The sequence below is a fragment of the Macaca nemestrina genome, chromosome 6 (genome assembly GCF_043159975.1).
Source record: "Macaca nemestrina isolate mMacNem1 chromosome 6, mMacNem.hap1, whole genome shotgun sequence".
NCBI classification, from domain to species: domain Eukaryota; kingdom Metazoa; phylum Chordata; class Mammalia; order Primates; family Cercopithecidae; genus Macaca; species Macaca nemestrina.
Genome location: NC_092130.1, coordinates 105,989,369 through 106,007,455, shown reverse-complemented (window position 1 = coordinate 106,007,455; position 18,087 = coordinate 105,989,369). Strand labels below are relative to the sequence as shown.

The 18,087-nt window shown below is 41.0% G+C and overlaps 2 protein-coding genes across 11 annotated transcripts in view; one reads left to right on the top strand and one right to left on the bottom strand.

Annotated features, from left to right (window-relative positions):
- Nucleotides 1-11,420, top strand: part of LOC105475194 (cyclin dependent kinase 7) — a 51,097-nt gene extending 39,677 nt beyond the window's left edge. For all 4 annotated transcript variants that reach the window (XM_011730275.3, XM_011730277.3, XM_011730276.3 and 1 more), the window contains 4 exons: nt 1,502-1,588; nt 5,900-6,049; nt 10,644-10,791; nt 11,203-11,420. In XM_011730275.3, the coding sequence (XP_011728577.1) occupies nt 1,502-1,588; nt 5,900-6,049; nt 10,644-10,791; nt 11,203-11,231 (414 nt within the window). In that variant the 3' untranslated portion in view covers nt 11,232-11,420. The remainder of the gene's footprint in view (nt 1-1,501; nt 1,589-5,899; nt 6,050-10,643; nt 10,792-11,202) is intronic.
- A 2,757-nt stretch (nt 11,421-14,177) lies between these two features.
- The window catches only part of LOC105475193 (coiled-coil domain containing 125), a 52,804-nt gene continuing 48,894 nt past the window's right edge, over nt 14,178-18,087 (bottom strand). For all 7 annotated transcript variants that reach the window (XM_011730271.3, XM_011730274.3, XM_011730270.3 and 4 more), the window contains one exon: nt 14,178-16,500. In XM_011730271.3, the coding sequence (XP_011728573.2) occupies nt 16,195-16,500 (306 nt within the window). In that variant the 3' untranslated portion in view covers nt 14,178-16,194. The remainder of the gene's footprint in view (nt 16,501-18,087) is intronic.

Sequence of the window (18,087 nt, the reverse complement as noted above, 5' to 3'; positions counted from 1 at the left end):
CTTGTTTGTTTTTGCTGGTAAGAGTCGACAATAATCAAAATGTTGGAGATATGATACTTAATGTCATGTCTTCTCAGTGAGTCTATAAACTGTTCCAAGGCCCTTAACAGTGCTGGAGGCCATTATTGTTCACAGTATATCTTTCATATATTTACATAGATGTCTGAGAGTGAGTTGGACAGTAATCTCTATAAATAGCAGGGATATTGACCCTGTCTCATCAGCTCACCAATTTTTTTGAGGTTCTAATGAAGGTTACTAATTTTTAACTTGTAATTATTTGTCCTCTTCTGAAGTTTGTCTTTACACCTCTTCAAAGAAAGAGTTTGTTAAGAAATTGCATAAATATGATTGGTGTATTCTCTTCCTTCTCAGCTTTGTGCCTGCCTTTTGCTAGAATAGTTTTCTTCTTCCAACTTAGACTGTTCCTCAGGCTAACTCCTATTCATCCTTCACCTTTCGTGCCACTTGCTCTATGAAGCCTTCCCTGACCCATCTAGAATAAGTTAGGTGCTCTTTCAGTGTGGTCTAAGATCTTATACTTACTCAACACACTGAATTGTAAATGCTTGTTTATGTGTATCAGCATTGCTTACCACATCCACCTCAGGGGAGGGCAGGGAATGTCTTATTTTCCTCTTTTAATTCCTGAGGCTTAGCACAATGTCTGTTATATGGTGAATGTTTATTAAAATTTGGAGTGAATAAAATGGATAGTAAAGGTGCTGTTTTGTTAGTTAGCAGTGGCAGGATCTAATAACATATCCAATATACTTCATACTAAATTTTCAATATTTGTTGCAGAGTTTTTTAGTTTTTCTTATTAAATTTATAGTATTTGTCTAACAAATATCAAAAACCACCTCGAAGGCCGAGCGTGGTGGCTCACACCTATAATCCCAGCACTTTGGGAGGCTGAGGCAGGCGAATCACAAGGTCAGGAGATTGAGATCATTCTGGCTAACATGGTGAAACCCCATCTCTACTAAAAATACAAAAAAAAAAATTTAGCCAGGTGTGGTGGTGGGCATCTGTAGTCCCAGCTACTCGGGAGGCTGAGGCAGGAGAATGGTATGAACCCAGGAGGTGGAGCTTGCAGTGAGCTGAGATCACGCCACTGCACTCCAGCCTGGGTGACAGAGCGAGACTCTGTCTCAAAAAAAAAAAAAAAAAAACCACCTCAAACCCTGGTGTGTTGGCTCATGCCCGTAATCCCAGCACTTTGGGAGGCCAAAGTGGGCAGATAGACTAGCCTGGCCAACATGACAAAACCCCATCTCTACTAAAAACACAAAAATTAGCCAGGCATGGTGGCGTGCCCCTGCAGTCCCAGCTACTCGGGAGGCTGAGGCAGAAGAATCGCTTGAAACGAGGAGGTTGCAGTGAGCCAGGATCGCATCACTCACTGCAGCCTGGGTGACAGAGTGAGACTCTGTCTCTCTAAAAAAAAGAAGAAAAAAAACCACCCACCTTGAAAAGTCTCCCTCTTACTTTCTTTCAGGTTCCTTTTTTGCCAGGAGATTCAGACCTCGATCAGCTAACAAGAATATTTGAAACTTTGGGCACACCAACTGAGGAACAGTGGCCGGTAAGCCTTTATGCATTTTCTTTGAAATGCAATTAGGACTCTATAAAGTTCTTAAATTGTCATATGCTTTATATAATGCTGTCACGTGAATATTAAAGACATTTATTAATTATAATTTACTTATAATATGTACTCAGAACATTTTAAATGATAAAGTATATAAAGTAAAAAGTTACAATTGTGATATACCATCCACCCTCTTGTATACCTGTAGTCCTTTCCCCCGACCCCAGTAATCCCGACCTTGGGGTAATCACTGTTAACAATTCAGTGTAAAGCTGTGTTAGGAGTGTATATGCACACTACAAACATAAAAGAGTTGCATGTTCTTTCACTCCTTAACAAAAGCAGTTTCACGTCTTACATGTACACGATGTGAACCCACGACATATATAACCCATTACACACACACACACACGTAGGTGTACATATATGTATATATGATGTTTCTCTTAGATTTTTTTAAAATTAATTTTTGTATATGTATATTTTTTATATTGATGGGGTTTCACCATGTTGCCCAGGCTGGTCTCAAACTCCTAGTCTCAAGCAGTTCTGCCTCAGCCTCCCAAAGTGCTGGGACTATAAGCATGAGCCATCGTACCTGGCTAACATGATTTTCTAAATAGCAGTTGCTTACTGATGTTTCTCTTCTATTTTTTAAAAATTAAACTTCTTGGTGGGGTGCGGTGGCTCGCGCCTGTAATCCCAGCACTTTGGGAGGCCGAGGCAGGCAGATCATTTCAGGCCAAGAGTTTCAGACCAGCCTGGGCTATGAAGCGAGACTCTGTCTCCAAAAATAAAAAATAAAATTAAAAAATAAACTTATTTTGAGAATATTATTCACGTGCAATTGTGAATATATAATTCACAATTATGTATCGTGGCTGGGCACAGTGGCTCACGCCTGTAATCCCAGCACTTTGGGAGGCGGAGGTAAATGGGTCACTTGAGCCCAGCAGTTTAAGACCAGCCTGGGCAACATAGTGAGACTTCATGTCTATGAAAAATAAAAATTAAAAAAAATTGCCAGGCATGGTGGTGCACACATTATGGTCCCAGCTACTCAGGAGGCTGAGGTAGGAGGATTGCTTGAGCCCAGGAGCTCAAGGCTGCAGTGAGCTGTGATTGCGCCACTGTGCTTTACTAGCCTGAGTAACAGAGTGAGTCCCTGCCTCAAAACGATAATAGTAATATTGCAGACATATTTCACAAACCCTTTACCCAGCTTTTACAAGATGGGAGCATCTTGTAAAATCAGTGCAGTATCACACTAGGATGTTACAGTCAAGAAACAGAGTATCACCACAAGAATCTCTCATGGTATTCTTTTATAGCTTTGCTTACTTTCCTCCTACCCGCTCCTTAACTCTTGGCAATCACTAATCTGTCCTCCAACTCTGTAATTTTGTCATTTCAAGAATGTTATGTAAATGGATAAATGGAATCACACAATACATAACTTTTTGGGATTAACTTTTTCATAGCCGTCATAAATGGAAGTTCATTCAGGTCATTGCATGTTAATAATTCATACTCTCTCTCTTTTGTTAACTGCTGAGTATTGTGTGGATTTATTTCACAGTTTCTTCAACCGTTCACCCATTGAAGGACATCTGTATTTGTGTTGTTTCCAGTGTGGGGCTATTACCAATAAAACTGCTCTGAACATTTATGTACAGTTTTTTATATAAGAATATATTTTTATTTCTCTGGGATAAATGCCCAGGAGTTCAGTTCTTGAATCATATGGTAGTTCCATATTAATTTTTAAATAACCTGTGAAACTCCAGAGCAGCTATACTCTTTTACATTCCCCCAGCAGTAAATGAATGCTCCAGTTTCTTGGAATCCTCTCCAGCATTTAGTGGTGTCACTTTTTAATCTTAGGCATTCTAATGAGTGTGTCATGATAGCTCATTTTGATTTTAATTTTCACTGCCCTAATGGCTAATGGTGTTGAATATCTTTTCTTGTGGTTATTTGCCATCTTGAGTTAAATGTCTCTTCCCCATTTTCTGATTGGATTCTTTGATTTTTGACTGTTGAGTATTGAGAGCTCTTCATGTATTCTAGATAGTAGTCCAAAAAGTATATGTAGTTTGCAGATGTTTTCCCTCATGCTGCCTTTTCATCCTCTGCAAAACTGTAATCAGGTTTGTTACTTTTTCTTTAATTGATCATCCTTTTGGTGTCAAGTCAAAGAGCTCTTGTGCTCAGCCCAAAGATTTTTTTTTTTTTTTTTTTGAGACGGAGTCTCGCTCTGTCGCCCAGGCTGGAGTGCAGTGGCTGGATCTCAGCTCACTGCAAACTCCGTCTCCCGGGTTCACGCCATTCTCCTGCCTCAGCCTCCCGAGTAGCTGGGACTACAGGCGTGCGCCACCTCGCCCGGCTAATTTTTTGTATTTTTTAGTAGAGACGGGGTTTCACCGTGTCAGCCAGGATGGTCTCGATCTCCTGACCTCGTGATCCGCCCGTCTCGGCCTCCCCGCAAAGATTTTTTGACAATTTTTTTTTCTTTTTTTTTTTTTTTTTCCGAGACAAGATCTGGCTCTGTTGCCCAGGCTGGAGTGCAGTGGTGTGATCTCAGTTCACTGCAACCTCCACTTCCCGGGCTCAAGCCATCCTCCCACCTCAGCCTCTTGAGTAGCTGGGACTGTAGGCGTGCACCACCACGCCCAGCTAGTTTTTGTGTTTTTTGTAGAGATAGGGTTTCTGCATGTTGCCCAGGCTGGTCTAAAACTCGTGAGCTCAAACAGTTTGCCCGCCTTGGCCTCCGAAAGTGCTAGAATTACGGGCATGAGCCACTATGCCCTTGGCCATGACAATTTTTTTTGTATTTTTTTTTCTACAAGTTTTTTTTTGTAGTTTTACGCTTAAGTCTAAGATCTGTTTAGAGTTTACCTTTATATGATGTATGAGACTTAAGGCAAGCTTCAGTTTTTGTTTTTTTTTTTTTTTTTTTGGAGACGGTCTTACTCTGTTGCCCAGACTGGAGTGGGGTCTCACTTTCTTGTCCAGACTGGTCTCGAACTCCTGAGCTCAAGTGACCCTCCTGCCTCAGCCTCCCAAAGTGCTGGGATTACAAGCGTGAGCCACCATACCCAGCCAAATTCAGATTTTTGCACATGTATGTCCTAGTGCTCCAGCAGCATTTCTTGAAACGACTGTCTCTTCATTGATTTAGTTTTTCACTTTTTTCAAAAATCCCTTTGGCAAATTTGTGTGGATTTCTCTCTCTCTGCCAATACAACACAGTCTTTTTTTTTTTTTTTTTTTTTTTTTTTTTTGAGACAGAGTCTCCCTCTGTCGCCCAGGCTGGAGTGCAGTGGCGCGATCTCGGCTCACTGCAAGCTCCGCCTCCCGGGTTCACGCCATTCTCCTGCCTCAGCCTCCTGAGTAGCTGGGACTACAGGCGCCCGCCACCGCGCCCGGCTAATTTTTTTTGTATTTTTAGTAGAAACGGGGTTTCACCGTGGTCTCGATCTCCTGACCTTGTGATCCGCCCGCCTCAGCCTCCCAAAGTGCTGGGATTACAGGCGCCCGCCACCGCGCCCGGCTAATTTTTTTTGTATTTTTAGTAGAAACGGGGTTTCACCGTGGTCTCGATTTCCTGACCTTGTGATCCGCCCGCCTCAGCCTCCCAAAGTGCTGGGATTACAGGCGTGAGCCACCGCGCCCGGCCAACACAGTCTTAATCAAAGTAGCTATATGTTAAATCTTGAAATCAGGTAAAATGAGTCCTCCCACTTTATTGTTCTTTTTCAAAATCATTTTAGCTACTGTAGTCCTTTGCCTTTCCATATAAATTTTAGAATAATTGGTTTTACATCTAAAATAATTTTGCTAGGATTTTGATAAAAATTATATTAAACTTGCAAACCAATTTGAGGATAATTAACATCCTTCCTCTGTTGAATATTCCAATATGTGAACATGGTATGTTTCACCATTTATTGAGATCTTTTGATGAATTTCATCAGCATCGTATAGCTTATAGTATATTAACCTATACATGTTTTGTTATATTTTTCACCTGTTTCATTTTTCTTTTTGGGGTGATTATAAATAGTATTGTTTTTAATTTTGATGTCCACATATTCATTGCTAGTATATAGAATTATAATTGATTTTTAAATTTTCATTTTATATCCTTTTCAGCCTTGCCTTACTACTAGTTCTAGGACTTTTTAATAGATTTCTTGGAATTTTCTATATAAACCCATCATATTAACCTGAAAATGATTTATTTCATTTGTGATCTATGTGCCTTTCAATCCTTAAGTTTGAATTATAAAATTATTTTTACAGGACATGTGTAGTCTTCCAGATTATGTGACATTTAAGAGTTTCCCTGGAATCCCGTTGCATCACATCTTCAGTGCAGCAGGAGACGACTTACTAGATCTCATACAAGGCTTATTCTTATTTAATCCATGTGCTCGAATTACGGCCACACAGGTATTTTAGTGTATCTCTTTTTATACTAGGAAATATAAAAATAATCTTAACTGTAGCATTAATTAAAAACAGAATTTCATAAAATTAACATTTTTTAAATACTGGAAAGATGTGTTTTTGTTTTAAGAATTAACAAACTTTGTATCTTTTCTCCAAACTACAAACACTATTAAGACTGAGATTAAATTATATGCACACAGAGATACAGGAGAGTTGACACTTATTACACTTGCTTAGGAACATATAAATACATGTCCATTTCATATAATTGGCTTGTATATACTTTACCTAGAAGGGAAAAGAAAACCAAGGCTTTTTATTTGTTAAGAAACTGGTATATTTCAGTTGAGCTCTTACAAATTTATTTAAATCTTGTAGTAAGCCTCATGCTGAAAGTAGTTTGTTCAGCTTATTTTTTCTTCCCTATATAATGCAATCCAGGTATGCATGCTGGTCATTTTCATATTCAGAAAATGGTAATGGGGAGGAAATGTATAGTCAGATATAACTGTATGCTTACAAAAGCTTGAAAAATATTTGAAATAAAACAAAAACTGAAACTAACTGCTGTTTAAAGGAAATAACAATCAAACTCACGAAAAATTTGTAAGACCTAGAATAACTTAGGGCAGAGCAGTGTACAACACAGTGCTGTGATTTTACCTCATGAAGGGAGAGACTAATCAAACTGAAATGTCACAGGTCTTTATGGAAACATATTAATGTACAATAATATTAAGCATACAAAATAGATTTTTTTCTCTTTAGGTTTGTTCCAGGCTACAAAATCATTGTTTAATGTGTTTGCTTGTATAAGTCTTCTCTTTTTAGCAATATGTGCTATGTGAATGTATATGGAGATGAATGGATGGATGGATAGATAGATAGATAGATAGATAGATAGATAGATAGATAGATAGATAGATAGATAGATATAGATGAATAGGTAGGTAGGTAGGTATATGCTGGGTATTACCATTAGAATTATTCTTCTAATTTCTTTTTTAAAATTTTTTCTTTATTATTTTTATGTCCGCGTGTACACATACTCTTCTAATTTCAACCAAGTAATTTGTTGCCTTTTCACTCTTCTATGTATGTTATTTCCATCATAATAAACTTGAGACCACATTTAATTATCTAGAAAGTTGTTTTCATTGGTAGTATCGTTTGAAACTTAACAGAAAAATACTAGTTGTTATATTTGGGTTGTATTTTAATAGAATGAAGTTTTTTTTGTTTGTTTGTTTTTTGTTTTTTGTTTTTTGAGACGGAGTCTCGCTCTGTCGCCCAGGCTGGAGTGCAGTGGCGCGATCTCGGCTCACTGCAAGCTCCGCCTCCTGGGTTTACACCATTCTCCTGCCTCAGCCTCCTGAGTAGCTGGGACTACAGGTGCCCGCCACCGCGCCCGGCTAATTGTTTGTATTTTTAGTAGAGACGGGGTTTCACCGTGGTCTCGATCTCCTGACCTTGTGATCCGCCCGCCTCGGCCTCCCAAAGTGCTGGGATTACAGGCGTGAGCCACCGCGCCCGGCCTAGAATGAAGTTTTTTTGTTTGTTTGTTTTTGTTTTTGTTTTTTTTTTTTGAGACGGAGTCTCGCTCTGTCGCCCAGGCTGGAGTGCAGTGGCCAGATCTCAGCTCACTGCAAGCTCCACCTCCCGGGTTCCCGCCATTCTCCTGCCTCAGCCTCCCGAGTAGCCGGGACTACAGGCGCCCGCCACCTCGCCCGGCTAGTTTTTTTTTTGTATTTTTTTTAGTAGAGACGGGGTTTCACCGTGTTAGCCAGGATGGTCTCGATCTCCTGACCTCGTGATCCGCCCGTCTCGGCCTCCCAAAGTGCTGGGATTACAGGCTTGAGCCACCGCGCCCGGCCTAGAATGAAGTTTTTAAGGTGAGTTTTGTTTCATGGATGTCTTTATTAAAGTTGGAATGAGGTGCTTTCTTAGATCTTTATGTAGCCCAGAATTAGCCTAATTTGCATATAGAATTGCTGTGATTTAGAGGTAATGCTTTAAAAATGCAGCTGTAGGCCGGGCGCAACAGCTCACACTTGTAATTCCAGCACTTTGGGAGGTCAAGGAGCAAGGATAGCTTGAGCCCAGGAGTTGGAGCCCAGCCTGGGCAATGTGACAAGACATCATCTCTACAAAAACTAAATAAATAAAAAATAAAAATGCAACTGTTGAAGTAAGGAATCTCTAAATTACTGCAAATAATATAATATTGGGGGTCGTGAGGAATGCTTGCAAAGTTTATCTGGGCTTCATCTTTCTTAAAGGATTAGCCTAAAGGAAGTATTTATTTTTGAGATGAAGTCTTGCTCTGTCGCCCAGGCTGGAGTGCAGTGGCACGATCTTGACTCTCTGCAACCTCTACCTCCCAGGTTCAAGCAATTCTCCTGTCTCAGCCTCCCTAGTAGCTGGGATTACAGGTGCACACCACCACGCCTGGCTAATTTTTGGATTTTTAGTAAAGACAGTGTTTCACCATGTTGTCGAGGCTGTTCTCAAACTCCTGACCTCAGGGGATCCATCCGCCTTGGCCTCCCAAAGTGCTGGGATTACAGGCATGAGCCACCCCACCCTGCCAGAAGTATTTTAAATCATTGTAGCCACTGGACAGCACTGTGCTGCTGATGTAAATAGACAAGCATGCAAACCTGGGAGGTGGAGGTTGCAGTGAGCCAAGATTATGCCACTGCACTCCAGCCTGGACAACAGGGTGAGACTCTGTATCCAAAAATAAAAAAATAAAAAATAGACAAACATGACCTGACAAACTTGTCATTTAGGATATAATTATTTTTATCAGAATTGTGGACCCAAGTCAAGAAAATGTCATATCTACAGCACTATATTAGGGGGAAAAAAAGAGAAAATGTAGTATAGAACATTGGCCTGGTAATTAATAGAAATAATCTTGGACAAGCCCTTCTAAGTAAAATTTCTGTCCATTTGCGATGGATTGTTGAATTAGAATCCATTGGTTCCAACCTACTGTATTTTTTAGAAAGTCTTTCTTATTTTTAAAGAATTTGTATTTTACATGACTTGGAATTTGAATATATATGGATAGTGTGGCAAACTTGTAAGTTCTTTTTAAGTTTCTCTCTTTGCATTTTGAACTGTACAGCTCAATATGTAGAAAATGGAAATGTACAATATTTCACTAAGGATAGCTCATAATTAGTATTGGTTGAGCATCCTTAATCCAAATATCCAAAATCTGAAATGCTCCAAAATCCAAAGCTTTTGGAATGCTGACATGATGCCACAAGTGGAAAATTCTACCCATAAGGACATTTACACAAACTTTGTTTTATGTACAAAATTAAAAATTTTGTCAAATTAAAATTTTTTTTTTTTTTTTTTTTTTTGAGACGGAGTCTCGCTCTGTCACCCAGGCTGGAGTGCAGTGGCCGGATTTCAGCTCACTGCTAGCTCCGCCTCCCGGGTTCACGCCATTCTCCTGCCTCAGCCTCCGGAGTAGCTGGGACTACAGGCGCCCGCCACCTCGCCCGGCTAGTTTTTTTTTGTATTTTTTTAGTAGAGACGGGGTTTCACCGGGTTAGCCAGGATGGTCTCGATCTCCTGACCTTGTGATCCGCCCGTCTCGGCCTCCCAAAGTGCTGGGATTACAGGCTTGAGCCACCGCGCCCGGCCCCAAATTAAAAATATTTTATAAAATTACCTTCAGCCAGGCACAGTGGCTCACGCCTGTAATCCCAGCTCTCAGGGAGGCAGAGGCGGGAGGATAGCTTGAGCCCAGGAGTTCAAGACCTGCCTGGGCAATATAATGAGACCCCATTCTCCACAAAAAGAAAAAAAAAAAAAAAAAAGACCAAAAAAAAAAAGTGTAAAATTACCTTCAGTTTATATGTATAAGCTGTATATGAAACATAAATTTCATTTTTAATCTTGGCTCCCATCCCCAAGGTATGTCATGTATATATAAATATTCCACAATCCCAAATCTGAAGCACTTCTGGTCCTAAGCATTTCAGATAAGAGATATTCGGCCTGTATAGGCTATTTAATTATGGAAAAATTAGAAGGGAGTCTCTTTTTCTTTTCTTTTCTTTTTTTTTTTTTTTTTCTTTTGAGATGGAGCCTTGCTCTGTTACCCAGACTGGAGTGCAATGGTGTGATCTCGGCTCACTGCAACCTCCGCCTCTGGGTTCAAGCAATTCTCCTGCCTCAGCCTCCCAAGTAGTGGGGTCTACAGACATGCATCACCACGCCTGGCTTATTTTTGTATTTTTAGTAGAGATGGGGTTTTGCCATGTTGGCCAAGCTGATCTCGAACTTCTGACCTCATGCGATCCACCTGCCTCGGCCTCCCAAGGTGCTGGTATTACAGGCGTGAGCCACTGCGCCCAGCCAGTCTTTTAATGGAATTATCAGCCAATCTTAGGATCCTAGATGTTTATTTGTAGTAATTTGCATTTGCAAATACTTGACATTAATTTTGTTTTGTTTTTGGGAATGAGGGTGTTCACATAGTATTTTTAATGTTCCCTATAATCTTGAAGGTAATATTTTCCTTCACACATTTCAGATACTCACCTACCTTACTTTTGGTATCTTTTAAAAGGCACTGAAAATGAAGTATTTCAGTAATCGGCCAGGGCCAACACCTGGATGTCAGCTGCCAAGACCAAACTGTCCAGTGGAAACCTTAAAGGAGCAATCAAATCCGGCTTTGGCGACAAAAAGGAAAAGAACAGAGGCCTTAGAACAAGGTAAAATTCCCACTTTTATAAGAAATTAAATGAATTCAGAAAACTCCAAATAGCCCATGTATGGCTAGCGACTGAACAACAGCAAAGAAATGTGGCTTGCTAGCTGTTTAATTTTTATAAATTTAAATTGTATAGAGAGACTGTGCTGTTTTAGGTATGTTTACTTTCATTGAGAACACTTCAGCAACTTTTGTGTATACCTCAGAATTATGGGAACTGTCTATGTGTGCCTTGTTCCCTTCATAAATTCCTTCTATGAACTGCATGCTAAATGTTTAACAAGTGCTACTGGAAAAGTGTGTCAGTGAAATAATGTAGTTGGAATGCAGTGACTGGTTAAAATTGCTATGAGAATGTGAACTTTGTTAAATGTGAACAACTTCTTTTTTTCTTTTTCTTTTTGCTTTCTAGGAGGATTGCCCAAGAAACTAATTTTTTAAAGAGAACACTGGACAACATTTTCCTACTGAAGGAAATAGCCAAAAAAGGCAAATAGTGGAAAAATAGTAAACATTAAGTAAATGCTGTAGAAGTCAGTTTGTAAATATTCTACACATGTAAAATATGTAAAACTATGGGGTTTTTTTATTAAATGTATTTTAAAATAAAAATTCTGTTTTTTCTGATTAGACTGCAAAAGTGAGAAAAGTCCAATTCTCTTGAAATGTAGAATTGAAAATGCAGTAGGGAAAACTTAATAAAAATTATTACCAGTTATTTTGAAGATCTGGCCCCTATAGTACCACAAATCTGTAGTGGCATGCGTAGTGTTTAAAAATAAAAATGTAGTAGTGGTGTAGTAAATACTACCCAAACTGAACAAATGTTAGTATACAGAATGTACTGAAAAAAGAAAACATTACAGATAAAATTGAGATTCCTCCCAACCTTTTTTCTGAGGCGGGGGACAGTCTCACTCTGTCACTTGGGTTGGAGTGCAGTGGCGCAATCCCGGCTCACTGCAAACTCTGCCTCCCAGGTTCAAGCGATTCACTTGCTTCAGCCTCCCAAGTAGCTGGGATTATGGGCACACGCCACTATACCTGCCTAATTTTTTTTTTATTCTTAGTAGAGATGGGGTTTCACCATGTGAAACCAGGCTGGCCGCAAATTCCTGACCTCAAGTGATCCGCCCACCTCGGCTTCCCAAAGTGCTGGGATTACAGGCATGAGCCACTGCACCTGGCAAGAGGTTCCCTCTTAATACTTCTTTATTTCTATTTTTTTCTTTTTCACTTTCCCCAAAGGGAAATGACTCTGTGAAATTGGTATGTATCTTTCCATGATTTTATGCTACTATTCTGTAAGAATGCATGTAGTGAGATGCATAACAATGTACAGCATTGTTTTGAGTCTCAAAATTGTATATACATGAATAGAATCTCTTCTCTTCTTTCTTTTTTTGTGAGATAGTCTCACTCTGTTGCCCAGGTTGGAGTGTAGTAGTACAATCATGACTCACTGCAGCCTCGAACTCCTGGGCTCAAGCCATCCTCCCACCTCAGCCTCCCCAGTAGCTGGGACTACAGGTGCACACCACCGTGCCTGGTTAATTTTTTTTTTTTTAATGAGACAGAGTCTTTCTCTGTTGCCCAGGCTGGAGTCAGTGATGCAATCTCAGCTCAATGCAACCTCCGAATCCTGGGGTTCAAGCGATCCTCCCACCTTAGCCTCCCAAGTAGCTGGGATTACAAATGTGTACCACTATGCCCAGCTAATTAAAGTAACACAAATGTATTAGTTCACAGTTCTGTAGGTCATGTATCTGGCTCAGCTGTGTTTCCTGCTTAGGGTCCCACAAGGCCAAAATCAAGGTTTTAGATAATACTTTTATTTGGAGGCCCCTGGGCTACCAAGCTCATGTAGTTTTGTTTTTGTTTTTTTTTTTTTTTTTTAGACGAGTCTCACTCTGTTGCCCAGGCTGGAGTACAGTGGCGCAATCTCGGCTCACTGCAAGCTCTGCCTCCTGGGTTCACGCCATTTTCCTGCCTCAGCCTCCTGAGTAGCTGGGACTACAGGCACCTGCCACCACACTTGGCTAATTTTTTGTATTTTCAGTAGAGATAGGGTTTCACCATGTTAGCCAGGATGGTCTCAATCTCCTGACCTTGTGATCCGCCTGCCTCAGCCTCCCAGAGTGCTGGGATTACAAGCGGGAGCCACCGCGCCCGGCCGCTCATGCAGTTCTTATAATTCTTGTGCTCCATTGTCCCCATTTCCCCTTTGACTGTTAGCCCAGGGCCTCTCTCAGTTGCTTAAGGAAGCTTCCATGCCTTTGTCCTGTGGCATTCACCATCTATGAGCCAGCAGCAATGCATCAAACCCACTTGTGCTTCAGATCTGTCTGATTTCCTCGTGTGTGTGTGTGTGTGTGTGTGTAGACGGGGAACTGCCAAGAGGGAAGCAGCCAAGCAGCTAAGGGTCCGGGAGATAATAGTGCCAAAGGCATCTGAGGACACTCATAAAATGTGTCTTAACACATGAGGCAGGATAGGAGTGTATTAGTCCATTCTCACACTGCTATAAAGATACTACCCAAGACTGAGTAATTTATAAAGGAAAGAGGTTTAATTGACTCACAGTTCCACATGGCTGGGGAGGCCTCAGGAAACTTACAGTCTTGGCAGAAGGGGAAGCAGGCATGTTTTACATGGCAGCGGGAGAGACTACCATGTATAAAACTATCGGATCTCATGAGAATTCACAATCATGAGACCAGCATGGGGGGGGTACCAACCCCATGATCCAGTCACCTACCACCAAATCCCTCCTTCAACATGGGGGGATTAGGGAATTACAATCCAAAATGAGACTTGGGTGGGGACACAGCCAAACTATATCAGGTAGTCAAGGAAATGACCATGTTCTCATGACTGTACAGCCAACACAATAAACCTCAGCATTCACATTGTAATTGAACTCATTCAAGCAACCTATCTTCAGTAGGGACTTTCCCTTCTAGGTAGCATGCACATTTTGATTTTACCTGTCCTCAAACTGATCCTTTTCACATTATAATAATAAAAAACACACCTCTAGGTGGAAATTTAAGATGCTAATGAGACATGTGATGTATGAACAAGCGTGAACAGCTACTGCGCCTGTGCAGAGGACTACCCAGGATATGATTACTAGCAACACCTCTTCTCACCTTATGAATAACAATGCAAAACTCCCATAAAGGGAGTTTCTCCAGCAGTAGTCAATGCTGTCTCACCCTTATGAGCAGCTGGCCCTGAATTCTCTCTCAGGTGTACTGTCTATTCTGCACCTAACTTTCAAAATATTCCTTTCTCTTGCAATAAATTATGCCACATCTCCTTTGCTGTCTTTTGTTTAAATTGTTTTAAACCAAGAAGACAAGAGAACTGAGGTATCACAACAGCTGTCAACCCATGCATTTTGCTTTATTCATTTGCTGTATCGTATGGATTGCTCCATTTTGTAGAGTATTCCATTGTATGGATGTACAGTAGTTTAGATGAACATTTTTATATTGATGGCCTTTTTTTTTTTTTTTGGAGACGGGTCTCACTCTGTCACTCAGGCTGGAGTGCAGTGGCACGATCACAGCTCACTGCAGCCTCAAGCTCCTGGGCTCATGCCATCATTCTCCTGCCTCAGCCCCCTGAGTAGCTGGGACAACAGGTGCATGCCACCATGCCTTGCTGAGTTTTTGTATAGATGGGGTTTCACCATGTTGCCCAGGCTGGTCTTGAACTCTGGACTGGTCTGGACTCATGAGATTCAGACCCGATCTGTGAGCCACTGCCTCCAGCCTTGATAGCCATTTGTTTTCATATGCAGGGCAGCAATTAGTAGCCATTTAAGATATCTGTGCACCAGCCTACAAGAAATACAAATGTACAGGGTAAAATCCTAGCTGGATCAAATACGAGCTTTGTAAATTTTTTAAAACTTTTTTATTGAGTTGTGGTAGTTTATGCCTGTAATCTAATCCTAGCACTTTGAGAGGCTGAGGCAGGAGGATCCCTTGAGGCCAGGAGTTTGGGGCCAGCCTGAGCAACACAGTGGGACCCTGTCTACACACAAACCCGAACTGCACACACCCCAACTCACCACAAACGAAAAAACTCCTAGAAATCACCTTGGCTCAGGCAGCTTAAGATTCCTGTGACCCCATTTTCTGGATCATCACAACCATCTCACAGGATGCAATGAAAAGAGCTGTTAAGTACTTTGTAGACTTGGCTACAAATCTGCAGATTTGGCTGCAAAATGTTACTACCCTGACAAGCCATGAAGGCAGCCGGCAATGACTCAATATACTCTGCCACCATCATAACTGTCTTATTGAAGTTAAGGAAATTGCTATTTCTAAACTTTATATGGTAAATGAAAATTACCGAAAAAGGCAAATAAGATAAATGTATTCCAAAAATTAACATTCAGTCACTCCTAGGTATTGTTACTTCTTAGAGCATTAAGATACATTGTTATATTGTTGATTTAGCCAATCTAAGATCCCTATAGTCAATCAAAATACTTAAATAATTTTTTGTTTTTCCCAAAAATCATTTTTTGTTATAGGATGTTGGCAAACACTGTAATTTTTTTTGTTTTCTTTGAGACAGAGTTTCATTCTTGTTGCCCAGGCTGGAGTGCAATGGCGCGATCTCGGCTCACCATACCCTACCACTCCCAGGTTCAAGTGATTATCTTGCCTCAGCCTCCAGAGTAGCTAGGATTACAGGCATGCGCCACTACGCCCAGCTAATTTTTTGTATTTTTAGTAGACATGGGGTTTCTCCATGTTGGTCAGGCTGGTCTCGAACTCCAACCACAGGTGACTCACCTGCCTCAGCCTCCCAAAGTGCTGAGATTACAAGCATGAGCCACCTCACCCGGCCTGTAATGTAATTTATAAATAAAATAAATACAGTAATGTAATTTATAAATAAAATGTCAACACAGAATACTAATTTCTTGTAGAAAATAGGCTGGGTGCAGTGACTCACGAACTGTAATCTCAGCACTTTGGGAGGCCAAGGCAGGTGGATCACTTGAGGTCAGGAGTTTGAAACCAGTCTGGCCAACATGGTAAAACCCCGTGTCTACTAAAAATACAAAAATTAGCTGGGCGTGGTGGCACATGCCTGTAATCCCAGTTACTCCGGAGGCTAAGGCAGGAGAATTGCTTGAATCGGGATGCAGAAGTTGCAATGAACCGAGTCACGCCACTGCACTCCAGCCTGGGCGACAGAGCGAGACTCCATCTCAAAAGAAGAAAAAGAAAATGTAGAAAATATTTAAGCGACCTCCTAAAATTTAGAAATACCTAGGAAACATACAACTTCTCAAGATGCAGCAAAATTTACAAAATCATTTTTCAAAGTCTCTTGATATAAACAACTCTCAGTTCCAATTTCAACTGGCTTGTCTTTAAAATATGATATTTGATGGCAAAGAATGGGATCTTTTAAGAGTTCTATAGTTTGGATCTATTTGAGAGTGCTGGATTGAACAAATGCAGCCCACAGAATTTGAAATGTGGACAGTTGAATGTACAGGATCACCCAAGACAGAGAATTCTGAAGTCTTATGCCGGGGGTTGTTGAAAGGGAAATTCTCTTTTGTAGGATTTTTTTCTTTATTCTCTTTTGAGGCAGTGTCCTTGTCTTCCAGTGCCCGAGCAAGCATGTAACTAACTTTTCTTTGATGAGCCAAAGCTTCTTCTTTATCATTCAGCTGCATGCACAGAAATTAAACATGTATAAGTTAGTCAATAAATCACAGACTATATTCAGAGAAAGGAGTATTGTACTATCTTATCAAAATGTTCAACCCTAATATTCATATTGATCTGTCCATCAGTATGAATAAATTAGGTATCACCTGATCCCCAAACATTATACTACATGTTATTCACGATTTTTTTTTTTAAGACAGAGTCTGGCTCTGTTGCCCAGGCTGGATGCAGTGGTGCCATCTTGGCTCACTGCAGCCTCTGCCTCCCAGGCTCAAGTGATTCTTGGACCTCAGCCTCCCGAGTACAGTAGCTGGGACTACAGGCGTGCCCCACCACACCTGGCTCATTTTTGTATTTTTAGTAGAGATGGAGTCAGGCTGGTCTTGAACTCCTGGCCTCAAGTGATCCACCCGCCTCGGCCTCCCAAAGTGCTGGGATTATAGATGTGTGCTACCATGCCAGGCCGACGATTTTTTTTTTTTTTTTTTTTGAGATAGAATCTGACTCTGTCACCCAGGTTGGAGTGCAGTAGCGCGATCTTGGCTCATTGCAAGCTCTGCCCTCCCAGGTTCACACCATTCTCCTGTCTCAGCCTCCCAAGTAGCTGGGACTACAGGTGCCAGTCACCACACCTGGCCAATTTTTTGTATTTTTAATACAGACGGGGTTTCACCGTGTTAGCCAGGATGGTCTCAATCTCCTGACCTCATGATCCACCCGCCTCGGCTTCCCAAAGTGCTGGGATTACAGGCGTGAGCCACCGCGCCCAGTGCCAACGATTATTTTTTAAAAGAACAGAAGACAGCATTGAAAATTTTGCAAGTCATCTAGAAATGAAGGGAAAATATAGATCTATATGAGGCATGTACATATAGATAGATATCAACATATAAAAAATATATCAGCGTGTATATTTATAAAAGAATGTTGAAGTTATTTGTATATAAAATTGCTTTCATATATTTGTATGGAAATAACAGTCTAGAGATAAGTATGTTCATATAACCTGAGTCTCAGTTCTTAGTCGAGTCATCTGTGGAATGTGGGTAGCAGGAATTATTTCAGGACGGATTGTGGTGATGATTAAAGGATATAATGTGTGAGGAAATACCTTGAACACTTTAAAAATACCTCAATAAACAGGCACTCTTGTCACAAACTGTATATATATAAATGCAGACGGCCAAGCTAGCTGGAGTTAACCACAGGAACCCCCTGTTTTCCGAGATGGAGCCTTTAAACCTGCACAGGATATGGATGATGGGAAAAGAGGAGCTGAAGGAGATAAAGATCATGAAGGTGGAGTCTGGTATTCCAACTGGGAAAAGGGCATAGAAGGCAAGTGCAGGTCGAGAGAGAAAGAGTTGAATGAACAGGAAGCAAATAGATTAGCTTAACCCAGGGGTGTCCCATCTTTTGGCGTCCCTGGGCCACACTGGAATAAGATGAATTGTCTTGGGCCACACACAAAATACGCTAACACTGGCCGGGCGCAGCGGGTCACGCCTGTAATCCCAGCACTTTGGCAGGCCAACACGGGCAGATCACTTGAGGTCAGGAGTTCAAGACCAGCCTGGCCAACATGG